The following is a 26,682-nucleotide window of genomic DNA, read 5'->3' as shown; positions in this document are numbered from 1 at the left end:
CTGCAGTGCCTTAGCTGAAAAGCATTCGCTGCAATGGCCTGGCTGAAAAGCCTTTGCTGCAATGGCCTGGCTGAAAAGCCTTTGCTGCAATGTCCTGGCTGAAAAGCATTTGCTGCAATGTCCTGGCTGAAAAGCATTTGCTGCCTTGGCCTGGCTGAAAAACCTTCGCTGCAATGTCCTGGCTGAAAAGCATTCGCTGCAATGGCCTGGCTGAAAAGCCTTTGCTGCAATACCTTAGCTGAAAAGCCTTTGCTGCAATGGCCTGGCTGAAAAGCATTTGCTGCAATGGCCTGGCTGAAAAGCCTTTGCTGCAATACCTTAGCTGAAAAGCCTTTGCTGCAATGGCCTGGCTGAAAAGCATTCGCTGCAATGGCCTGGCTGAAAAGCCTTTGCTGCAATACCTTAGCTGAAAAGCCTTTGCTGCAATGTCCTGGATGAAAAGCATTTGCTGAAATGGCCTGGCTGAAAAGCCTTTGCTGTAATGTCCTGGCTGAAAAGCCTTCGCCTGCAATACCTTAGCTGAAAAGCCTTCGCTGCAATGGCCTGGCTGAAAGCCTTCGCTGCAATACGTTAGCTGAAAAGCCTTCGCTGCCATGGCCTGGCTGAAAAGCATTCGCTGCAATGGCCTGGCTGAAAAGCATTCGCTGCAATGGCCTGGCTGAAAAGCATTCGATGCAATGTCCTGGCTGAAAAGCATTCGCTGTAATGGCCTGGCTGAAAAGCATTCGCTGTAATGGCCTGGCTGAAAAGCATTCGCTGCAATGGCCTGGCTGAAAATCCTTCGCTGCAATGTCCTGGCTGAAAAGCCTTCGCTGCAATGTCCTGGCTGAAAAGCATTTGCTGCAATGGCCTGGCTGAAAAGCCTTTGCTGCAATGTCCTGGCTGAAAAGCCTTTTCTGCAATTCGCATGTCTGAAAAGCTTTTGCTGCAATGGCCTGGCTGAAAAGCCTTTGCTGCAATGCCTTAGCTGAAAAGCTTTCACTGCAATGGCGTGGCTGAAAAGCCTTCGCTCCAATGCCTTAGCTGAAAAGCTTTCGCTGCAGTGGCATGGCTGAAAAGCTTTCGCTGCAATGGCGTGGCTGAAAAGCCATCGCTGCAATGCCTTAGCTGAAAAGCTTTCGCGATGAATGGTTACACATTGATCCTGGGACAGAGCTGGGATGAATGGTTACACATTGATCCATATTGGAGGAATTCATATCTGTAGAGTAATCCACTGGCACATCTATAAACATTTCAATATTCCGGTCCCAGAACAATCATGGAAAGACAATCCAAATCCGATCCTTAAAAAATGAACATAGCGTGCTCACGCCTGACATGATGATCCCATCAAGTGTGGACATTGCAGGCAGAGCATTGCGACCGGACATTGTGCTCAAACACAAAAAGGAAAAGACGGCATTGTTGATGGAGGTTTCTGTTCCCAATGACTTTGGACTAAATGCTTCAGAAATCAAGAAAATGATCACATACTCGGATCTGAAAAATGAGGTGAAGAGGTCTTGGAAATTGAAGAAAACTGAAATTGTACCAGTGATAGTCGGAGCAACATGGATGAGCAAGAAAACCCCTTACTGAGCACTTAAAAGCATTCCGGGGAATATCACGACAAAGGAGCTACAAGTGGAGGCTGTCTGAGGTTCAGTGAGGATTATAAAAAGGGTCCTTGGAACGAAGCTTTGAGAAGGAAGTTTCACAATCTGGTTCATGAATAATGATCCTTTACCGAAAAAAGAGGTGGAGATTTTTAGTTCTGGGAGAACTTCCTAAAACCCACATATGGAGATAACAACCAAGAGGAAACAGAGGGAGTCATCATTTGGTGTAAAGAACATGTTACAACTTTACGTGGATGCAGCCATGTACAGACAAAGGTATTCCGGTGGGGTATGAGGGGTTGGTGCCGATAATGGAGTTCCTGGCATTGACAGCAACAGCTTGATCAGGACCAGGGGTCTGTTGAAACAGAAGACAAAAAGCCAGGGAGAGACAGTGGAATTGGAGACGTCCTGTGGGAGGAATGCTTCTGTTAAACATTCAATGTCTGGAGCTGCAGTAGTAACATGAATGGAGAGATTGTTGACATTTGAGCACAGACTTCAAGAATGCGTGGAGCACACAGGGAGATGAGAGGAATACGAGCTCAGGGGCTAGTGGCTACATAGGTGGGGGCTAATAATTTGCAGGGGGTGAAGGGGCAGTAGGACATGGTGTTTGGGGGGGGGGGGGGGGGGGAGGGAGGGGAGGGAAGAGAAAAATGCAGGGAGGGGATGGTGAAGACATGAACACGTTAACGGTTGCGATCCGGCACTTCAGACTGTTTCTCTTCTAAATCCCAAGTTCGACCAAATAAAGATGGACATTTTGGCCAAAGTGGACGGGACGAGTGGTTGAAGCCATGAAGAATAGCGACGTTGTCTTATTGTGATGTTGGGACTGGTAGCATATCTTTACAAGCGAACTAGGAAAGGAACAAAACAAGTACAGATACATTCAAAGTACACTGCCCCCATTCCAAATATATATATATATGACATCCTCCAGCGCGGCATTGCCCTGCCTTGTCTTGCTTGTCACTCCAGCCTTGTCTTCAGCGCCCGGCGGTACCGCCATGCAGCACATAGTGACGGTATTGGGAGGGAGAGGTGTGCAATAGTTGATTGATTAATTGCATAATTAAAATCAATAAATAGTAATCGTAAAATATTTTTTTAATCAATTCGGTGCCCGGCAATGACGTCATGCAGCATCTGGAGATGGCATAGGAAAGGAACGGTGTACAATAAAGGACAGTGAGGGAGATGAAACATTTTAAAATGTCATTTGAATTTAATTTTGAAATGAATCGAGTCAGTAATTAGTTATTCAAGTGGATAGAAATTGAGTAGGACAAAGGATAATAAAGGAGTAAGAGGGCAGCACAAATTAGGGGGTTTGTATGTTTAAAAAAATGCAATATGATCTTTTAGAGGTTTTCGTTTTGAAAACTAGAAGCCTAGTGGACTCGAGAGAGAGAGAAACACTCGGGGAGAGGAGAAAACTTGGAAAAGCAGGAATGTGATAATGTGTTCGCTTTAGGTTTACGAGCACATACGTGGCGCAGCTGAGATCGAGTCCAATACAATTCCAAGATCAATAACGGAGTACATAATCGATGTTCAAGATGACAAGGCAACAGATTTGCAATGCTATTTACAGTGCGGTGAACAAATCAATCATCTTCCCTTTTTAAAGACGTTTTCTTGGATTCGGGGAAACGGCATACGTTCGTAAAGACACCGGAAATTCCATTGCAACAAATGTTGCTCGTCTTCAGCTCTGTTTAATTGCAGCTGCAAGGTAAATTTAGCATCGAAACATGACATCATCGAAACCGTCCGGTGGGACTGAGCCGAAAGTAAAGTATGAAGACGGTATGCAGCAAAGCATGTGGTTGGCCAAATGTATCATCTGCAACAAAGATGGGTAAATGCATGTGAATTTGCCGGCCAAGAATGTATTAGACACGGCAACAACTATTTTAAATGGCGGTATGAATGCTATTCATTCAAATGGAGTTTGTGTTTTGAACTTCAACAGAATGACAGGTAGATTGAAGTTCCGTTTGGCTTCTCAGGATTGTTCTGATTTGGTCCTTGTGTTAACAGGAGTTATATGAAAGGTTGAAGGTTTCCATTGCAACAAAGTTTTTGGAATTCAGTTTTCTATCTTGGAGTAGAAAATAATTTAACTTTTTGGAAGAAATCTTCTATTATGATCAACGAATAAAAACTAAATGTTTATGATCGTTTCCTACTTTGTGGTACAACAAGTACTTGTGGTGGCCATGTTAGCCCAGGCGCATACGCAGCAGCAACCGGATTCGCCCAGTTGTGCGCGCGGCGGTGGATGACCGTAATACCAAAATGACTGTTCTCTGCCAAACTGACTGTAATGTCCTTGACTTTTCCTCATTTGCAGCATTTTGTGGAGGTCACCGATGACCAGTTTGACTTTCATACGTACTGCATGCGGAAGATGACGCTTCGCGCATACCTGCAGCTGCTGCGCCTCGAGGACGGCCTTCGACACCACCCGTTCTTCTTCCTCGCTGCGCGTTCCGCCATTGAGATATATTTGCTGTTGCATGATAGGCCGCTTACCCGTGAGAGCGCAGCTAACGAATCTGCTGACGGTGAGTTCTTTCGTTCCAATTTAAGATGCGTGATGTTTGGCTGCATCTGGATGTAGAAAGTAACAGGATTTGCAATCATAGACAGGAAATGAAGCACCAAGTGGAATTGTGAATGAAAGGCATTGATAAGCATTTCAATTTTGTCTGTTTTTATTACACGAATAATGCTCCTTTGCATTTGCTACATGCTATCTTGTTTTATTTTTATGCCTCCACCGACGAATTCGCCAGAGGCATTATTTTTCGGGGTTGTTAGTCCGGCTGTCGGTCCATCCGTGATAGGTTTTCGTTACCACGATAACGTGAGAACGGCCGAAGGACTCTTAGTGTAATGTGGTGGAAGTATATATAATGGGGCAAAGATGAACTGATTAGATTTTGAGGTCAGAGGTCATGTTAGGTAAAAAATCCTGTTACCGTGATAATTTGTGACCTCGTGATGGGATTCAGGCCAATGTTGGTACAAGTATATATTATGATGCAAAGATTAATTGATTTGATTTTGCAGTCAAGAGGTCAAAGATCAGAGATCATGTTAAGTTAAAATTATTTCGTTATCACGATAACTTAAGAACGGCTGAAGGGATCTATGTCAAACTTGGTGCAGGTATGTATAATGATGAAAAGATGAACTGATTCGATTTTGCGGTCACAAGGTCAAAGGCCAACGGTCATGTTAGGTAAAAATCCTGTTCCGTGATAACTTGTGAACCAGTGATGGGATTCTGAGCAATGTTGGTACGAGGATGTAGTGTGATGTAAAGATGAACTGATTTGATTTTGGGGTCAAGAAGTCAAAGGTTAAAGTCTGTAATAGGTTTATAACTTGAGAACAGCTGAAGGGATTCAAATCAAACTTGGTGCAGGTATGTATAATGATGTAAACATGAACTGATGAAATTTTAGATTCAAGAGGTCAAAGGTCAGAGGTCATGTTAAATAATTATGTTGCCGCACCAACTTTTGAACAAGTGATGGGATTTTGAGCAAACTTGGTATGAGAATATAAGATGCAAAGATGAACTGATTGGATCACAGATAAAAGGTCACAGGTCATGTCAGGTAAAAATGTGATAACTTGAGAACAGCTGAATGGATTTAAATCAAACTTGGTACAGGTATGTATAATGATGTAATAATGTGGGCGGGGAATATCGGTCGACGTGACGTCAAAGAGTATCGTTCTAGTTTTAGGTTATCGTTTGCCAGTCAGTTCTTCCTATTGTGAAGCAGAATTTTTAAAGCATTGGATTGTTCACCCACGAACAGGGAACATGCGCTGGATTTCGACCGTTGTGAGACAGATAAGTTTTACCCTCCTAAAGCTTGTTGCCCTGATAGCATCTCGTATAAATACGAGAAGAATTTGCAGTGAAATTTTGGCAAAGCACCTGGCTGATTAGGCACGGAACAACGCTCCCCTCTGATTACATCTTGGTCGTAAACCCTGCTGAAAAAGAACGATGACAGGCACGTAAGGAAAACCATGCAGATTTCGAACCACAAGGCCAGATGTTGGTGAAGTGTTTGGCGCATCAGGAATGTGCTTGTTTACTGTAGCGACATCCATCATATCCAGTCATAGCAAATGTGATTTGCCATGTGTCTTGTGTGGATAACTCTCATTGGACCGTAATGATATTCATTTGCATTTTTTTTTGTTTTACAGCGTACCCGATAGGGCAAAGCCGTCTAGAACAGTGTTTGTCTGTCCGTATGTATGTGTGTGTGTGTATGTATGTATGTATGTATGTATGTCCCCACAAACATACACTAGTCAGAGCTGAGGATCTGGTCACATGACAGGGGTGATGTGACGTCATTACGGCGGTACGATGGCTGACTCCACACACCGCCATTTTGATTCCTATGCCGTTCAGGCCGAACATATCGTTGACATGTCATGTGTCACAATCTGCATGCTCTACCTTTATGTTTTTCATTCAGTGTGAAACACAAACATGTGAAACACATGAAGTAAAACACATGAAAATAAGGATCTTTTAAAACACTCGATTGTTATCCTGGCTGTGGTTGTTGTTGTTTGTGGGTTCCTTCCATGTAGTTTTATATATTTTTCTATTGCTTCACAAAATATCACTACTGTATATATAATTTTGTATGCTCGTTCCGTGTCCTCTAGCCGGGAAAATGGCCTTAAAATGCCTGTTGTTGTTTGTTGTTCCGTGTCCTTCTAAAGGGTTTCTACTGCCATAGCATAATAAATGTTTTCTTTCAAACTGCTGTGTGAATAAACCGAAGTTAGCCCTTCTTCCTCTTCTTCCTCTAATTCAAACTTGTAAAGAGGCATTTTAGAACTGGTAGATTCGGATGAAAGAAACGATTTTTTACAGCGTAGATATTTGGTTCCTGTTTCTACAGCATTTGTCTCCATACAATATGTATGTATGCCCCTCACATATTTATCCTACATTTTGGGTGAGTTTTATAGCCGACAATTACGCTTCTGAAAGGTAGAATGTAATGCCATTTGGCTTTGCCAGCTATGTTTCTTTCAACACCCTTTCGGGAACGTTCATATATTACATCATATATCTGTCGAAGTGTAGTAGGGAAGGTGTCCTTTCTGGATTGCCATCCACCTTCAGGGTTTTCCACGCTGTGGCTAGACGTTCATATTTTCAAGTGTGATCTAAAACTGTTGCCAAACTGCATTGTCTTTTAACCTCATGGTGTCAATATTTTTTTTTCTGCTTTTTGTCTTTTTTCTGGTAAGCCTTTTCTATTTCACTTTGGTAACTATTACACAAGTAATGGTCACTTGAATTTTTTAATTTATTTATTGTCTTGTTTCTTGTATTTATTTATTTATGTATCTATTATTAGTCCCCTACCGGTGTACACCGTAGGGGACTATAGGTTTGCACTCCGTCCCTCCGTCTGTCGGTCCGTCAGTCCGTCACGTAAAGAACAGCTTTCCGGACTTTTTTCCTAAACTCTTAATGCTAATGATTTCAAACTTGGTACATGGTTTCGTCATAAGTTACAGATCAAGTTCGAACTTCACGACGTTTCGATCATTTTTGACAAAGTTATGGCACTTTGAACTTTCGGAATTTCCCCAACAGTTTTCCGGATTATAATTTGGAGTGCGGTAAGTCATAATACTGTCTTCTATGACAGTGCTACCCAATGCCGGTAGGGGACATGTAATGCAGCACAATACTCAGAATGCTTGTTTAATCTTGGTTTCTAGAGGTTTATTCAGTCAGGTCAGTTTCTTTCTTGACTGCCACTGTTAACATGTAACCCAGTTGCTACCTGCCGTATGGTCGGGTCGTCGGTGACTAAACCTACTCCCCTCACAGGCTTGCCAGTGGGGAGGGTGACTGCGACACCCTGCAGGATTAAAAACAACACCTGTTAAAGGACGGATGAGTTCCCTCCGGGAGACAAAGGCCATCCACTACGGAGATAGTGTCTCCTAAAAACACCCATCCAGTTGGACCATTTTTTTTTTTAGGTAGTAGGTTGTAGACAGCAGCTGCTCAGGGTAGTACTACCATTCGGATTTGGGAGCGTTAAGCAAGCAAATAAAATCATGCGTTGGCCTGAAAATTGTTGGCTCGTGCGTCTCTCGGTGGCCCAATTGAAATGCCTCCTTCATGTCCACAGAAAACCTTTCCTCCAAGGAGCTGAAGAAGCTGCGCAGCAAGCAACGCCGTGCCCGGCGCAAGGCTCAAGAAGAACAGCTCCGTCGGAATGCGGAGGAACGGCGCCATCAGCAAGCTCGCAACACACGGCGGCGGAAAGACGACGACGACGATGAGGGAGCGGGTGGGAAGGAAGAGCTGCTGCCCGAGAAGTTGGCTCGGGTCTGTATGGGTTTGAGATAGTGATTAGACCGCTCTCCTAAGAATAACCAATGATCTTCTGACCTCTCTTGACTGTGGTAAGGTTTCCGTTCTTGCTCTTTTGGACTTGTCTGCCGCCTTTGACACGATTGACCATAGTGTCTTAATTCGTCGTCTTGAAATCACATTTGGTATAACTGGTACTCCCCTTTCTTGGCTGATGTCCTATCTTACTGATAGAGTGCAAACAGTTGTTGTCAATGGCCAGAAATCAGCCCCTTCTCCGCTTTCCTTTGGCGTTCCCCAGGGCTCAGTCCTGGGACCTATCCTCTTTCTTTTGTACACTCAGCCTCTATTTGATCTTGTTGCCAGACATTCAGTTGATCACCACGCCTTTGCGGACGACAATCAGCTGTACAAAGGAAGCACGATTCAACAAATCGTGCCCACTGTTGAAGTGTTCGAAGGCTGTATTGCCGACGTGAAGGCGTGGATGACCCAAAACAAACTTCAGCTGAACGATGCTAAAACAGAGTCTATGATTGTAAGATCGCACAGATGTCCTCTACAATGTTCACTTCCTACCACTATTCATGTTGGTGAAACCGATGTAAACTTTGTTTCGTCGGCCAAGAACCTTGGTGTGGTTTTCGACTGTAACATGACATTTTCCAAGCAAGTACTTCAAACTTGCAAATCAGCATACTTTCAGCTGCGAAAGATCGCATCCATTCGCCACTTTCTTACTCCTCAAGCTGCTCTAACTCTGGTCTGTGCCCTTGTCCTCTCAAGGCTAGACTATTGTAATTCTTTGTATGCTGGCTGCCCTCAGTTTCTCTTGGATAAGTTACAAAAGGTTCAAAACTCTGCCGCTCGTCTTGTCTGTAAGCGAAGAAGTCTGACCATGTTACTCCGCTTCTTGAATCTTTACACTGGCTGCCTGTCTTTGCTCGTGTGCAATACAAAATTTGCACACTATGTTATAAATCATTGTGTGGAACCGGACCTCACTATCTCTCCGATTTGCTCACTCTCTATGAACCTCGGCGACGGCTTCGCTCAAGCGACGACTCTATGAACTTAGAGCCGCCACGCACCAGCACCAAGTCGTTTGGCGAGAAATCCTTTTCCTTTGCTGCACCTCTGCTCTGGAATGACTTGCCTTCCTCTGTTCGACATGTTGACTCTCTTCCTGCCTTTAAAACCTCCCTCAAAACCTATCTGTTTCACAAGTCTTTCAAAGTCTAAGTCGTGTTTTCCCTTTGGTTTGAGGTGGGACAGAGATCGAGAGTATGTCTGTGTACATGTGCGGGGGAGGGAGGGAGGGGAGGAGGAGGGGGAGTACACATCTGTGGGTTTTGAATGGGGAGGGAGAGGAATAGGGCAAGAGTGAAGGTGTGTGTGTTTGTGTGTGTGTGTGTGTGTGTGCAGTGTGTGTGCGTTCGCATGATAATGTAAAGCGCCATGAGGGTAGTTTACTCTGCTTGATGGGGCTATATAAGACTCCTTTATTATTATTATTATTATTATTTTGTCACTCGGTGATTTTTATTTTCAAAAGCTCCATTTAACCCAGTTTGATCTGATTGACACATTTTCTATCCTCATGAACCAGCCCGAATGTCCGATGGAGGAGGCTGTGAAATTCCTGGTACCTCTGCGCTTGCTTGCAGCGGATCGCATTGAGACACATCTCATGGCTTTTGACATCTATCTGCGAAAAGGTTGGATTTGGCAAGGCGAAGGTTCATGTTGTAATGCAGATACTCCCAAGGAAAAGATTTGTATGAGGACATATCCACAGTAGAGTGTGACCATTGTGTGACACAGGTCAATAAAATTGAAAATGCATCAGCAGTGTCTGTACATGCTTTATATGAAATTAGGACCTATACTGTTAATAAATTTTATTGCGTGAAGATAGTGGCTATGCTGTGTGTGGGTAAGGAAGGTTTTTTTTTTCAACATAACACATAGAGATAACGTATGGGACATTGACATTTATTATGTGTTCATTTTTTTATGAATACTGCAGATGCTGAGGTTATTGACCATGTCTGGAAAAAGCTATTCAAGTCGACTGTTAATTACCATGAAAACATGTTGATTTGAGAAAAAGCTTGTCTGTCCATGACACTTTCTCCTCAAAAGGACGGTAATGAACGGTACATTTGACAGTAACATTAGATATCACGAATAGTTCCACTAAAGGAGTTAACACACACCAAACGAAACAAAAGAAGACTTCTTAGGCTGGTTTGATTGAATTCAGAACCTAAAAGTTCTTATTCCTCATAGTCGGACTCTACAGCAAAGTCAAAATATTTGAAAAGTAACGAACAGGACATTTGACAGACAAGGTTAACAGATAATGCAGGTTTTTTTCAAAACATCTTGAATTGACAGCAATTTTGGAAAAAAACGATAACAGGTTTGTTGGGATTTTGTTTTACAATATTTGACATACAATAAAGAAGAGAAACCACTACAATGCTTTTCAAGTTACAATTGAGGAGTAACGAACATGACAGCGTGAATAGACCAGGCCATGTTGAGACCATATTGAGGCTTGGTGGGCAAATGACTTTGTCACGTTCGATATTATATGTCGGAGCGTTTGTCGTCGCAACGTCAAGCCTATTTTGACGTAGCATTGTGACTCTCGGATGATCTTATGTTTTTCCGAACCTTCCTACGTATATCGAAGGTAACAACGTCATTTGCATACCAAGCCTCCGTTTGGTATGTGGCGTGAATAAGGTCTATACCAGTGCCAGCTCAGCCTACATCGGTAGCCGGCACACATCGACATGGAAGGCTTGCACTTAGAGGCGGCTGTCCATAAAGTTGTTGGTAAACTTGGGCTGTCCTCATTAAAACAAAAACAGGAGGAGATCATTAAAGACCGATTGAAGAAGGATAATGTTTTTGCTTTGCTGCCAACCGGCTATGGCAAAAGCTTCTGTTTTGTCATCCACCGCTTGTTCTAGATAAGGTAGCGAGCGATATGAATGCCATTTAAGCAAACAGTATTTTCGAATTTTAAATTGTAATTTATTAATGTAGCGATATCCAGGGCGCGTGCAGTAGTGATTTACAGAGTCTGGGAGGTAGGTACTTTGAAAATCTTCGAATGGTTACAGAGGCTAGGACATATGACTCTGTGTCATCAGAAATATAAAAAACACAGAGGCATATCGTATAGGACTAGTCTATATATTATGTACAACAACACATTTAATTTACAAATTAATGTAAAAAAGTAGATTTTGATAAGTAACTATCATTTGCAAAGTCTAAATATAAATAGAGATTACGTTTGAAGTATCATTAATAATATGATTGAATCTATCTTCACAGACGAAAACCACTCAATCAAAATAGTCACGAATTATACAGTGGACAGACAGTGCATGTTGTCAAATGTACAGTTCGTTACTAGTTAGGCGTAAATGTAGCTGGGCTGAAAAAATGTGCGAATAATTACAAGAAACATTGTGGCTAACTGGAAAGTAATTGCTATTAAATAACCACAAAAGTAATATCAATGAGTTTTATTGAATGTTATTTCGCTAACTGGGACATATCTTGTTCACCAGTAACGAACCGCCCGGTTTGACAGGTGTCCGCGGACACACATGTCTGTCAAATGTCCTGTGCGTTTACAGGCAATAATCGGGTTCAGCGAATCTCTGCCCAACAACCACGATCCACGAGCACAATCATTTCGTTTCATAGCAGTAAATTCAATAAAATCACACCAAAAAACGACTTAGTTTCCGGTTTTAATGATAAATAATGTCCACGCAAGTAAAATAGTAACGAACAGTACATTTCCTACAAGTTTGACCGACAGGTTAACTTACCAGCAGATCGCCATGTCTTCCACTGCGCGCTCAAAATGGATGTGCACATATAGGGATGACGCAACGCGTGTGTGGGAGACTTTCAGTCGTCATCAAAACAGTTGTAAATACCCCCACAGCTGTTTTTGATTGCAAAAGTAACGAACAGACATTGACCGACGTCACTACGGCATATTTCAGCACTCTGGCATTTTTTTTACTGAGTGATTGTCACGGAGTTGGTTTACCCAGCATTACGTTGCAGCACCTAATGGTTGTGTTATGAATTTGGGTAGAGTGATATATAGAGCCATGTAGATCTGAATAGGTATCATGCTTCGTCTGTCACGTTAGGGAATCTACCTGTAATAAGTTCTATGTTTAGTCTGGTTTGTCGGTATAAGCTGTATTTGTGTCCCCGCCGTGAGGGTTTTCGTTCGGGGGGTGGGGCTTGCTAATTAGTGCATGGATTATGGATAAAGTTCCCTCGTTCGTCATTTCCCCCTGTCGCCAAACCTTTGTCCCTTATGGCAACGCATTCTCATATAAACACTTAGATAGGTCCTTAGTAACCACCTTTAGAGGCCATTTTTCCCCGCAAGCGGGGGTTGGCCTTTTTCGGGAACCGTGGTTGTTGTTGTTTTTTGGTCCCCTTTTTGAAGCAATGTTTTACGGCCGGATGCCCTTCCTGACGCCAACCCTTTTTGCCGCCTTTAGCGACAAACAGGGAATTACCAGTGAACTGGTACTCAATTAGCCGACCTCGGAAGGATGACAGGCTGAGTCAACCCCCCTGGCGTTAATTCAGCGATCGACCGGGATTTGAACCCAGGATCCTGGGATCCTAAGCCGGCACCCTAGCCGCTAGCCCAACACCAGGGTTCCACAACACCAGGTCCTTAGTGCACAACAGTAATTAAATTCCCCTCCCTTACAATAAGACTGTGGAAGACAAGCAGGCAGCGGCCGTGTACAACTCCGGCGTGGGCGTCAGACATCGAGCAAGGCTGGGAGCCACGCCCAGGAGGACTGTTTGGCCAGGGGGGGCGGGGGGGGCGAGCAACACCACAGAGCGGGAAGCACTCGGCCAATGGGAGGGCACCAGCGCAACAGAACCTTCGAGAGGTCGAGAGACGAGGTGCTGGTTGGGGCAGAGCAAGAATTGACGTCACACGCAAGGTGACAAAAGGGCTCGCTGGACGACATTTTAACTCTCTTTGCGCTGGACCCCCTTCGAGTTGGAAATCGTTATTCGCCCTTCTTTTTGCCTCTGCGCTGGACGACATTTTCTCTCTTGGTCTCTTCCATTTCTCTCACTGGGATTGGAGCGGTGCTCGGCTCTTCGCGGTGCTTTTTGTGCTTTTGGTGCTGGGAGCGAGTGTTGGTGCTGGGAGCGGGCGTTGGTGCGGTGCTTGGTGCTCGGAGCTTGGAGTGGTGCTTTCGGTGCTGTGAACGAACGGACCTCATGTGCGACCGACGAGGAGTTTGGACTTAGAGCGAGGCGTGCCGTGGAGCGGACGAGGCTGGGGCGAGCGGGTTGATTCGGGGCCTGGCAGAGCGTGGGCGAAGCGGACGGAGGGTATCTTCACGCCGGAGCTCGGAGCCGCGTTGGACGGCGGACACGACTACTGACAGATAAGGCCGCATCCTTCAGATCGGCAGTCTGCAGCCTCCTCACTCTCTGCAGACCTGGACAAAATCACAGACTGGTCAAACAAGTGGAACATGTCTTTCAATCCTGACAAATCTCACACTTACTATGTCTCTCCGAAAAGACCGACTGGAAAACCCTCCCATCTACTTTCTCAACAATCCTCTCCAAGAAGTTCTGTCGCTCAAGCTTTTGGGTCTCACTATCTGCCATGATCTTTCTTGGGAAAACCACATTTCCAAGCTGGCCTCCAAAGCCAGTTGCCGACTGGGCATCGTCCGTCGTGCAAAGTCCTTCCTTGGCACACCTGAGCTCCTCACCACATACAAGGCTTTCATCCGCAGCTCAATGGAGTACTGTTCCCCCCTCTGGGCCGGTGCTCCTGCCTCACACCGAGCTCGGCTTCACGCTGTTGAAACCAAAGCTTTCAGAATCATTGGAATCTTCTGCGATGAAGCTAACTCCGAGGGCCTTTCACTCACTCACCGCAGGCAGGTTGGTGGTCTTTGTCTTTTACCGATTCCTCTCCGGCCTTGCTCCCCCAGCTCTCTCTGTGCTCTGTCCCCCCCAATATTCCTTCAGGTCGCACAAGATCTGCCTGCAACCCTCTTATGGTTAAACTGCCAAAATCTAGGCTCTCTGCTCACCTTCACTCTTTCATTCCCCTTTTCTCCCACCTCTGGAACAAACTCCCCCACTCCCTTCAATCCCACTCCTCCCTCCAGGTCTTTAAAACAGCTGTTCACCACCATCTCTTATCTTCCCCCATCCAAAACCTTGATCTTTTGTACCCCCGCTAATTCACCCCAGATACATCTTTTTTTGAAATTCCAACTTCTTTCCTGGAAGTCCTTGCAGTGTTCATGTGTTTTATACCTCTCCCACCTCTTCCCAAGCCCTCCACCTCCTACATTTCTCCCGATGTCCCTGCTCTCAAATGTTGTGTTTGTGTCCTTCCCCCTCACTCCCCAACTTGTCTACCGCTCCCCTTATTTTTGTGTTTTATGTGTCTGTTTGACTGCCATGATCAAACAGATCCCATGTGTGATTAATGTTCGCTCTTTCACGGGCCTCGATCTTGTATACAAAAAAATAAAAAATAAATTAGAAAAACACACCACGACGGGACAGTTCTTTTATTAATTCATTTTCCTCTGTCTCGTATTTGGAAGTCGGTGTGCGGGATCCCGGTTTAGGACAATTATTTATCTTCCGTCGCGTTCCATTGTTCTCGTGTTCCGTCAAAAATAAATCATTATTTTTGTACATTTTACCTCCCGTGTTCGTTGAGTTACTTTCTCCTCCAGGATCGGAGCTGCAGTCAGTTCGCTATAGGTAAGCGCTTGCCGCCTCTTCTCCTTCATTCTTTCTCCAGTGCTTTTATAGCCGAATCCGTGTTTGATCTTCGCCTCTATTAAAGCCGTTTGAGCCATCCGCGAGCCCTGGTATTAACCTTGAGGGATTCTCGCGACAGTATGTTAAGACACGTCAGAGGGATTTTCACACGTAGAACAAAAGCATGGAATGGACTTATAAGTTAGACCATGTATTTGACCGACGGTGGGGGGTTCGTTACCGACAGTTTCAATCCACTGAAAATTAATGCCAAGTACATGCAATGCAATATTTTGAATCTGCCATATGAAAACACCATCAAACATTTAAAAAAATATTATATAATGTTGAAAGTTAGTCATATTTACTTCTGATTTTCATTCCTTCAATTTGCATTTATATTAGTTATGTCACGATTTTGTGAGGAAATAAATATATTAATAAAGTTTAATTAGAAGAAAAAAAAACCTCTATAAGCTCGATCCTCGGCTTATAACTGTTGACATTATCTCATGGAGTAACATGGATTGTATTCCTATGAGGATTCTTAGATAGGTAATAAAGATGACTTGAATAATTGATATATAATGAGAACATGATAGTTATAACTCAATACTGTGGACATGCCCATTAAGAGGTTAATAATGGCCATCTCATTGAGCGTGTGCGTGTGCACACATGACATGCATGCGGGTGTGTGTGCACATTATAGCTTTACATGTTCTGATGTTGGGGAGAGTCGAAAACTTAAACCAAGAAATACGAGTCTTTACGAGGAAGCCAATGATTTATGGTCCATTTTCGTATTAAGTTAACTTTAGTCTTATTTGATATTTTGTTCACCTGGTTTACTTCTGTTTCACTCTTCATCCTAGGGAAACTGCTGCTGATGCTGCAGTCTGCTCGCAGGGCCTTTTGCCTCGACGCTAACCACCCTTGGCTGCATGAACGTCTCGTCCGGCTAGCCTGTGCAGGTGTGTCTATGCGTGTGAGAAAGGGTGGTGTGGGGAGGCTTAACAGGGATAGATGGCAATACACCAATACACCATTATCTCATGTGATTCAATTCCTGCTCATGATATTTATTTGAGTCTTTTGAAGGACTGGAAGGATGACTGGGATTAAAGGGAGGCGGTTCCACGGGTGTGATAAATAAAGGAGTCGATGTGAACAGTTAGCTTGCATTTTGGGAGGTAATGGTTTACTGGAACAATGTCGATATACCCGAAATGAGAATAGACTGCGCAACTGTCGGTGATGAGATAGCGAACGGTCCCTGTGCTTCTATTTATTTGTGCTACAGGCCAATGATGGTGAGAGTGTGCATTCCACAGCATCCATGGAACAGAGTTTTGAAGCAAGTGCATTAAACCAGCGCCAGGAATCGAGAAATACTCCGTTCAGCAAGACACAAACGTCCTGTACATTAAGATGTGTGTGTGTGTGTGTGTGTGTGTGTGTGTGTGTGTGTGTGTGTGTGTGTGTGTGTGTGTGTGTGTGTGTGTGTGTGTGTGTGTGTGTGTGTGTGTGTGTGTGTGTGTGTGTGTGTGTGTGCGTGTGTGTGTGCGTGCGTGCGTGCGTACAGTCACATGAAAAAGTAAGTACACCCCATGTAAAGTTTTGACTTTTTCAACATATTTCAACATACAGTTATTTGATCTTCATTTCAACAACAATATTGAAAGATAAAGGTGATATAATATAACAAATATCATGAAACATTTGCATGTTGTAGTCCATTGTATAATTTAAATAAACATAAATGCAAATTTCGCATGTGGAAAAAGTAAGTACACCCCTACATTTAACATGACTACAAATACCTAAAATTAGAATCAGGTGCACCAGCTCAGGTGCAAATGATTAGAACATCGTTAGAGAGGATCTTGGAGGAACCTGTCTTATTTAAACCTCAGACATTTAGTTTGGTTTGCTCTTTGTTGTTGAAGTGTGCGGCGTCACCATGCTTAGATCAAATGAGCACTCTGAGGCCTTCAGAAAGAAGGTTATAGATGCCTACGCATCTGGGAAGGGATTTAAAAAGATCTCCAAACAATTTGAAATCAATCATTCGACTGTCCGGAAGATCATCTACAGGTGGAGAAGATTCCAAACAACTGCCAACTTGTTCAGGCCAGGCCGCCCCAGCAAGAGCAGACCGCAAGATGCTGAAAGAAGTCTCGCAGAACCCCAGAATGTGATCACGGGTCCTACAGGTAGCTCTTGCCACTGTTGATGTCAAAGTGCACGAGTCTACCATTAGAAAGAGGCTGCCCAAATTTGATCTACATGGGAGGTGTGCCAGGAGGAAACCTTTGCTGTCCAGAAAGAACATCAGGGCAAGACTAAAGTTTGCCAATGAACACCGAGGCAAAGACCAGCACTTCTGGAACAATGTGCTCTGGACAGATGAGTCAAAGGTAGAGCTATTTGGACACAGTACCAGAAGACATGTTTGGCAAAAACCAAAGACAGCATTTGACCACAAGAACCTGATACCAACTGTAAAGCATGGTGGTGGAAATATTATGGTTTGGGGCAGCTTTGCTGCATCAGGGCCTGGGCAGCTCACCATCATAGAATCCACTATGAATTCTTCATTGTACCAGAGGGTGCTTGAGGATAATGTGAGGCCATCTGTCGGAAAGTTGAAGCTCAACCAAAGGTGGGCCTCACAGCATGACAATGACCCTAAACATACCAGTAAATCCACCAAGGAATGGTGGAAAAGAAAGAAATGGAGGGTTCTGGAATTGCCAAGTCAAAGCCCGGATCTAAATCCCATCGAGATGTTGTGGGAGGATTTGAAACGAGCTGTGCATGCAAGAAACCCCTCAAACATCGCACAGCTGAAAGAATTCTGCATGGAGGAGTTGGCAAAAATTTGTCCCAGTCGATGTCAGAGACTGGTAGACAGTTATAAGAAATGCCTACTTGAGGTTGTTTCTGCCAAAGGGGGCAATACCACCTATTGGGTCCTACTATTCTCCACGCATGGCTGGCGGACTTCCTCTCTGGTCGTAGTCAACGTGTGGCCCTGAATGGGTTTCTCTCATCTCCTCTTCCTGTTCAGGCTGGAGTTCCCCAAGGTAGTGTTCTGGGCCCTGTGCTTTTTCTGGTCTTCATCAATGATCTCTCTGACTCTCTTGAAAATCCTCTCTATCTCTTTGCTGACGACTCTACTCTCTGTCGCTCCATTCCTCATCCCTCAGATCAGCAGTCTGCAGCCTCCTCACTCTCTGCAGACCTGGACAAAATCACAGACTGGGCAAACAAATGGAACATGTCTTTCAATCCTGATAAATCTCACACTCTTACCATGTCTCTCCGAAAAGACCGACTGGAAAACCCTCCCATCCACTTTCTGAATAATCCTCTCCAAGAAGTTCTGTCACTCAAGCTTTTGGGTCTCACTATTTGCCATGATCTTTCCTGGGAAAACCACATTTCAAATCAGGCCTCCAAAGCCAGTCGCCGACTGGGCATCCTCCGTCGTGCGAAGTCCTTCCTTGGCACACCTGAGCTCCTCACCACATACAAGGCTTTCATCCGCAGCTCTATGGAATACTGCTCTCCCCTCTGGTCTGATGCTCCTGCCTCACACCTAGCTCGTCTTCACGCTGTTGAAACCAAAGTGTTCAGAATCATTGGTATCTCCCGCGATGAAGCTAACTCCAAGGGCCTTTCACTCACTCACCGCAGGCAGGTTGGTGGTCTTTCCGTCTTCTACCGACTCCTCTCTGGCCTTGCCCCCCCAGCTCTCTCTGGGCTCTGTCCCCCAAATATTCCTACAGTTCGCACAAGATCTGCCTGCAACCCTCTTATGGTTAAACTGCCAAAATCAAGACTTTCTGCTCACCTTCACTCCTTCAATCCTCTTTGCTCCCGCCTCTGGAACAAACTCCCTCACTCTTCAATCCCACTCCACCCTCCATGTCTTTAAAACAGCTGTTCACCACCATCTCTTATCCTCCCCCATCCAAAACCTTGATCTTTTCTACCCCCGCTAATTTCGGTCTCCTTGTGTTTTATACCTCTCCCCCCTCCCCCCCCCCTCCCCTTCCCATGCCTCCTGCCCCCAAGCCCTCTCCCTCCCACACTTCTCCCTGCTCTCAAATGTTGCGGTTGTGTGCTTCCCCTTCTCTCCCCATCTTGTCTTCCGCTCCCTCTTTTTGTATATTTTGTTTGTCTGGTTGATTTGTTTGTGAAATAAATGTTAGCTCTTTCACGAGCCTCGATTGAGTATACAAAAAAAAATAAAAAAAATAATTAGAGCCAAGGGTGTACTTACTTTTTCCACATGCAAACTTTGCATTTATGTTTATTTAAATTATACAATGGACTACAAAATGTAAATGTTTCATGATATTTGTTATATAATATCACCTTTATCTATCAATATTGTTGAAATGGAGATCAAATAGCTGTATGTTGAAATATGTTGAAAAGTCAAAACTTTACATGGGGTGTACTTACTTTTTCACGTGACTGTATATACAGTGCATTCAGAAAGTATTCAGACCCCTTCACTTTTTTCACATTTTGTTATGTTGCAGCCTTTGGCTGAAATCGTTTAAATTCATTTCGGAAGCCTCTCCTCAGTGAAAGACACATGAAAGCCCACTTGGAGTTTGCAAAAAAGCACCGAAAGGACTCTCAGACTGTGAGAAACAAGATTCTGTAGTCTGATGAAACCAAGATTGAACTGTTTGGCTTCCGTCTGGCCACTCTGCCATAAAGCCCAGATCGGTGGAGTGTTGCAGTGATGGTTGTCCTTCTGGAAGTTTCTCCCATCTCCACACAGGATCTCTGGAGCTCAGCCAGAGTGACCATCGAGTTCTTGGTCACCTCTCTCACCAAGGCCCTTCTCCCCCGATTGCTCAGGTTGGCCGGGCGGCCAGCTCTAGGAAGAGTCCTGGTTGTTCCAAACTTCTTCCATTTAAGAATTATGGAGGCCACTGTGTGTGCTCTTGGGAACCTTCAATGCAGCAGAAATTTTTTTGTAGGCTTCCCCAGATCTGTGCCTCAACACAATCCTGTCTCTGAGCTCTGCAGGCAGTTTCTTCGACCTCATGGCTTGGTTTTGCTCTGATATGCATTGTCAGCTGTGAGACCTTATATAGACAGGTGTGTGCCTTTCCAAATCATGTCCAATCAATTGAATTTACCACAGGTGGACTCCAATCAAGGTGTAGAAACATCTCAAAGATGATCAAGATAAATGGGAGGCACCTGAGCTAAATTTCAAGTGTCATAGCAAAGGGTATGAATACTTATGTCAATGTGATATTTCAGTTTTTTCTTTTTAATAAATTTGCAAAACTTTCTAAAATCCTGTTTTCTCTGTCATTATGGGGTATTGAGTGTAGATTGATGAGGGAAAAAATGAATTTCAACGATTTCAGCATAAGGCTGCAACATAACAAAATGTGAAAAAGTGAAGGGGTCTGAATGCACTGTACATGTCGAAAGATTTGCAGCTCAGGATTCATCTATCTATAATTCCAGTAATCTCTGTGTGTATGTATGTATGTATGTATGTATGTATGTATGTATGTATGTCTGTGACCGCTGTTTCTCGACAACCACGGGTCCGATATACTTTAAACTTGCCAGGTATATTGCTGGGGACCCGAGGATGTGCCTTTTCAAGGTTTCATATTAATCGGACAAGTAGTTACCGAGCTATGTCCAAAAAACGATTCAACCAATCAGAGAGCAGCGAGCTATCACGTGTGCCGAACGTGGCGAACAGACTCTGCCTCGGACGGCACATTTGAGAGCGTATTCATTTATTTCACGTTGGAAAACTATGTTGCCGTTAAACTATGTTTTAAAACTAATTAAAACTAATTTGCGATTCATCGTAACTGCGATTTGCGACCTTCCGGACAGTGAAGACTGCACTTCCGGCAGCCAATCACAGAACGCGTTATTGCGTAGGCGTGGCCGATGTGAGAGCGAGCCGAGCCGAGCGCGTGCGCCATTACGGTTCGTAATTCGATTTCTTCCGGAGAAAATAATAATTTCTCGATTTCTTATGCGCATTATTTCTCCCAATTCAGTCAGAGCGAAGGGCGGAAGCGAAGAGCGTTGTTTTTTTTGTTTACGGGCGTACGGGCGGGGTAGAGCGTACGGGTAGCGTTATTTTTTTTTTTTGGCAAGGAACGGGCACCCACGTACGGGCATGCCCTAGTATTGTAAAAGATAGCACACTGAGCAGTAAAAAGAATTTAAAATTCTTTATTAATCACCTGACGTTTTAAGAACAAACTAGTTCTCTTCCTCAGAGGCGTTGATTGTGGTGTGGTGGTGAAACTGTTAAGTTCCGTTGCGGACGGTTCATGTCATGGATTGGTCCAAGTCCTTGCCAATCACAGGGATTCGTTGCATTCAAATGACTCTGCCGTTTTTGACGTTGTAATTGATTGCGTAGTGCTATGTATGTGGGATGTAAGTCGATGTGTCGGTTGATGGAGTTTTTATCAGAGTACCAGGCCTCAACAATCTCGCGGTTCACTCTCAAAGATCCTGTGGCTGTGGCAAGGATCGTGGTCCGATTCCATGAGAATGTGTGCTGGTGTGTTGGTGTGTGTGTGTGTATGTGTGTCGCAACCAATGACGACCTGTCTTGTCGTCTCACAGCACGTTGGTGTTCAGTTAGCCTTGTGGTTCAGCGTTTGGATGTTTGGCCCACATAATTGGCTTCACAATCTTCACATTGTATGTTGTAGATGACATTCTTTTTGTCAAATGTGTTCACCTGGTCTTTTGGCTTTGACAGCTGTGCTCGTAAGGATGCTTGTGGTTTGTGGGTGAGGTTGATGTTGTACTCATGTAGAATGCGGCTTGTAGTTTCGGAAGTGTGTTGTATGTAAGGAAGTGCCACCGTCCCTAGAACTCTGAGATAGAATTGTGAGGAGGCATAGATCTGGGGAAGGGTACAAAACAATTTCTAGAGTGTTGAAAGTTCCCAAGAGCACAGTGAGCTCCATCATTAGAAAATGGAAAGAACATGGAACTACCCAGACTCTTCCTCGAGCTGCCCATCCTACCAAACTGAGCAACCGGGCAGGAAGGACCTTGGTCAGGGAGGTGACCAATAACCTGATGACCACTCTGATTGAACTACAGAGTTCCTTGGCTGAGATGGGAGAACCAGCTTCAGAGTGCAAAATACCTTAGACTGTGGTGAAGATTTACATTCCAAAAGCACAATGACCCCAAGCATACAGCCAAAGCAACACTGGAATGGCTTCAAAACAAGAACGTGAATGTCCTTGAGAGGCCCAGCCAAGGCCTAGACTTGAATCCCATTGAGAATCTGAGGAAAGACTTGAAGATTTCTGTTCACCGACACTCCCCATCCAACTTGACAGAGCTTGAGCAAATCTGCAAGGAAGAATGGGAGAAACTCCCCAAATCCAGATCTGCAAAACTGATAGACAAACCCAAGAACATTCCAAGTTGTAATCCCTGCCAAAGTCGCTTCTACAAATTATTGAGTCAATGGGCTGAATGCTTATGTAAATTAGATATTTATGTGTTAATTTTTGGCGAGGCCTTCATCGGGGCCGAACGAGCAAGGCTTCCGCTGCCGAAATCCAGCGCGGCTTGGGCGATTTTTCCCCTGTTTGGAGAACACCCAGCGAGGCCTTCTTCGGGGCCAAGCGAGCAAGGGCGTGTCGGGACCTGGTTCGCGCCATTGACCAAGTGGTTCGCACCAACCGGAGCTGTTTTCGGATGACGTGCTGATGTCCTTGGACTTCGCGCCAGGCTTTGGGCCGACCGGGCCGACGTGCATCGAAGTCCTTTCCCAGGGTATGGTGCTGACCGGGCCGCCGTGGTGCTGACCGGGCAAACGTGGCGTGGTGCTGACGGGGCCCCCGCAGCCGTGATGCCCCCCCCCCCTCAGAATTTCCATGTTTTAAACGTTTCCCAGTGTGTACCCTGGATTAGAATAGGTACACCGTATCACTGCGTGTCGTAAGAGACGACTAAGAGGGTTGGCGTCAGGAAGGGCATCCGGCCATAAAAACATTGCCTCAAAAAGAGAACCATGACAATTGCAACTTACAACTACATAGGGTACAGCCCGGAGTGGAGAACGGTTTCTGAGGTTTGGGACATGGAATGTAGGGACAATGACAGGGAGATCAGGAGAAGTGGTGGAAGTATTGGTCAGAAGGAGAGTGGATATATGTTGTGTGCAAGAGACGAGATGGAAGGGAAGTGGTGTGAGAATGGTGAAGGGTAGGCAGGGACAGAAATACAAGTTTGTGTGGCAAGGGTGCCCAGAAGGCGTGAATGGTGTTGGTGTCCTGTTTTCTGAGGAGTTTGTCGACAGTGTGGTGAGTGTGACTAGAGTGAGTGAAAGGTTGATGATGGTGAAAATAATGATTGGAAAGCTCTTGGTGAACGTCATCTCGGGATATGCTCCGCAGGTTGGTCGGAGCGATGAAGAGAAGGACAAGGTTTGGTGTGCGATAGAGAAGCTGATGGAAAACGTGAAAGATGAGGAAGTTGTTGTGGTAGGGGGAGACCTAACTGGACATGTGGGAAGGAGTATGGATGGTTTTGAGGGAGTTCATGGGGGTTACGGATATGGTGTGAGAAATGGAGAAGGTGAAAGGATTTTGGAGTTTGCTGATGGAGCTGATTTGTTGATTTGTAATACTCAGTTCCAGAAAGAGGATAATAAGCTTGTTACATACACGTCAGGTGGGTCGACGACAACCGTTGACTACCTGATGGTGCGTAGGCGAGATAGGGGGCACCTCCGGGACACAAAGGTGATCCCGGGGGAGGAGGCTGTTTCACAGCACCACTTGGTTGTCTGCGACATAAGGGGGAAAGGTGCGAGGAGAGCTCGGCGGGTGAAGTACCAACCGAGAATGAAGGTGTGGAGGTTGAAAGAGGTGACAGTAAGGGAGGCATTGAAAGAGAGTCTGAGTAGGGTAGAGGATGATGTGGTTGAGCTTGAAAGTGGTTGGATGTCAATGAAAGCTAGTCTGTTGGGAGCCGTTGGTGAGGTATGTGGATGGACAAAAGGACCACCGAGGCATTCGGAAACATGGTGGTGGGATGATGAAGTTGGAAAGAGGATTGACGAGAAGAAGAAGAAGTTCAAGGAGTGGCAGAAGGCGAAGGGTATGGGAGCAGAAACAGCAGAGCATGAAAGTTATAAGGCAGCCAGGAAGGCTGCAAAGAAAGAGGTAGCAAAGGCGCAGGAGGCATGTAGGAAAATGTTCTGAGAACGCTTGGATTCGGAAGAGGGTCAGAGAGCAGTATTCAGGATTGCAAAGCAGATAGCGAAAGAGAGGTGTGATGTGATGGGGGTGAGTTGCTTGAAGGATGAAGTGGGACAAATCGTTGTGGACCCAGATGGAATTAAAGGAAGATGGAAAAGATATATGGAAATGCTGTTGAATACAGAGAATGAATGGGATGGCAACATAGAGAGTAACCCAGTTTTAGGACCGGCAGAGAAGATAACTGAGAAGGAAGTTGAGGAAGCGATCAAAGCAATGAAGAGTAGAAAAGCGGGAGGGCCGACGGGAGTTGTGGGAGATATGTTGAAGGCAGCAGGAAGTTGGGGTGTGAAGAGAATGACGGAGATCTGTAATCTGGCAGTGAAAGAAGGCCGCATTCCAGTGGATTGGGAACTGAGTACCCTCGTCCCTCTATACAAGGGGAAAGGTGACCCTCGAGTGTGGCTCGTACCGAGCGATAAAGTTATTGGAGCATGGAATGAAGGTATTGGAAAGGGTGTTGGAGAGGAGGATAAGGAAGAAAGTGAAGATCGACGAAATGCAGTTTGGATTTATGCCAGGAAGAGGAACGACAGACGCGCTTTTGATTGTGAGGCAGTTTTTTTTTTTTTTTTTTTTTTTGTATACAAGATCGAGGCTCGTGAAAGAGCTAACATAATCACACAAAAAGACAAACCGACACACAAAAAACAAGGGGAGCGGCAGACAAGATGGGGAGAGAGGGGGAGGGACACAAACACAACATTTGAGAGCAGGGACATCGGGAGGACTTGGGGGGAGGTGGGAGAGGAATAAAACATATGAACACTGCAAGGACTCTGGGGTGAATTACCGGGGGTAGAAAAGATCAAGGTTTTCGATGGGGGAAGATAAGAGATGGTGGTGAACAGCTGTTTTAAAGACCTGGAGGGAGGAGTGGGATTGAAGGGAGTGGGGGAGTTTGTTCCAGAGGCGGGAGAAAAGGGGAATGAAAGAGTGAAGGTGAGCAGAGAGCCTAGACTTTGGCAGTTTAACCATAAGAGGGTTGCAGGCAGATCTTGTGCGACCTGAAGGAATATTGGGGGGACAGAGCACAGAGAGAGCTGGGGGAGCAAGGCCAGAGAGGAGTCGGTAGAAGACAGAAAGACCACCAACCTGCCTGCGGTGAGTGAGTGAAAGGCCCTCGGAGTTGACTACATCGCAGGAGATTCCAATGATTCTGAAAGCTTTGGCCTCAACAGCGTGAAGCCGAGCAAGGTGTGAGGCAGGAGCACCAGCCCAGAGGGGGGAACAGTATTCCATTGAGCTGCGGATGAAAGCCTTGTATGTGGTGAGGAGCTCAGGTGTGCCAAGGAAGGACTTCTCACGACGGAGGATGCCCAGTCGGCGACTGGCTTTGGAGGCCAGCCTGGAAATGTGGTTTTCCCAAGAAAGATCATGGCAGATAGTGAGACCCAAAAGCTTGAGCGACAGAACTTCTTGGAGAGGATTGTTGAGAAAGTAGATGGGAGGGTTGTCCAGTCGGTCCTTTTGGAGAGACATTGTAAGAGTGTGAGATTTGTCAGGATTGAAAGACATGTTCCACTTGTTTGACCAGTCTGTGATTTTGTCCAGGTCTGCAGAGAGTGAGGAGGCTGCAGACTGCCTATCTGAGGGATGAGGAATGGAGCGGCAGATAGTGGAGTCATCAGCAAAGAGATAGAGAGGATTTTCCAGAGAGTCGGAGAGGTCATTGATGAAGACCAGAAATAGCACAGGGCCCAGAACACTACCTTGGGGAACTCCAGCCAGAACAGGAAGGGAAGATGAGAGAAATCCATTCAGGGCCACACGTTGCCTACGACCAGAGAGGAAATCCGCAAGCTATGAGTGGAGATTTCCCTGAATACCATAGGAGGTGAGTTTGGTGAGCAGAGCTGGGTGCCAGACCGTATCGAAGGCACGTGATATGTCAAGTGAGACAGCTCTGATTTCCTGTTTGGGATTGAGGACCTCCATCCATTGTTGAGACAGCAGAAGCAACATGTCCAGAATAGAATGACCTGGTCTGAATCCAAATTGATGATCAGAGATCAAGCCATTGGAGAAGAGGAAGGATTTGATATCTGAAGCAATGATGGATTCCATGACTTTGCTGATAATTGGGAGCAGGCTGATTAATCTGTAATTGCAAGGATCTGTTTTTGCACCTTTTTTGTGTAAGGCGGTAATGTTTGCTGATTTCCAAGATGCTGGCAGATGAACTTGAGCAAAAGAGAGGGTGAAAAGAACAGAGAGAGGGTGAGATAGAGCGGCAGAGCAGGATTTTAGGACCCGAGGGCTGATGCCATCTGGTCCAGTTGCAGAATCAGAGTCGAGGTTTGATAAAAACTTCTCCACCTTGTCAGGAGAGAAGGACACAGAGTCCAGGAGCAGTTGGGTTCGACTGGGAAAGGTGGGAACAGAGAGAGATGGGTTTGGGACACAATATTTTGAGGTAAACACAGAGTTGAGGCATTCGGCTTTGTCACGTGCGGTGTCAACTGTGTCGCCATTTGAGGTAAGGGAGGGGATGGAGGGGGAACAAGCACCAGAAACGGATTTGACCAGACGCCACCAGGATTTGGAG

The 26,682-nt window shown here is 45.2% G+C and overlaps 1 protein-coding gene across 1 annotated transcript in view; it reads left to right on the top strand.

Annotated features, from left to right (window-relative positions):
• Positions 1 to 16,149, top strand: part of LOC137418021 (N-alpha-acetyltransferase 15, NatA auxiliary subunit) — a 132,685-nt gene extending 116,536 nt beyond the window's left edge. Inside the window, exons 14-18 of the mRNA XM_078776060.1 lie at positions 3,964 to 4,177; positions 7,814 to 8,013; positions 9,608 to 9,716; positions 15,699 to 15,797; positions 16,127 to 16,149. Of these exons, the coding sequence (XP_078632186.1) occupies positions 3,964 to 4,177; positions 7,814 to 8,013; positions 9,608 to 9,716; positions 15,699 to 15,797; positions 16,127 to 16,134 (630 nt within the window). The 3' untranslated portion in view covers positions 16,135 to 16,149. The remainder of the gene's footprint in view (positions 1 to 3,963; positions 4,178 to 7,813; positions 8,014 to 9,607; positions 9,717 to 15,698; positions 15,798 to 16,126) is intronic.
• The last annotated feature ends 10,533 nt before the right edge of the window (positions 16,150 to 26,682 follow it).

This window comes from Myxine glutinosa, chromosome 1, assembly GCF_964187855.1.
Source record: "Myxine glutinosa chromosome 1, kmMyxGlut1.1, whole genome shotgun sequence".
NCBI lineage: Eukaryota > Metazoa > Chordata > Myxini > Myxiniformes > Myxinidae > Myxine > Myxine glutinosa.
This window is presented reverse-complemented; position numbering and strand designations above follow the sequence as displayed.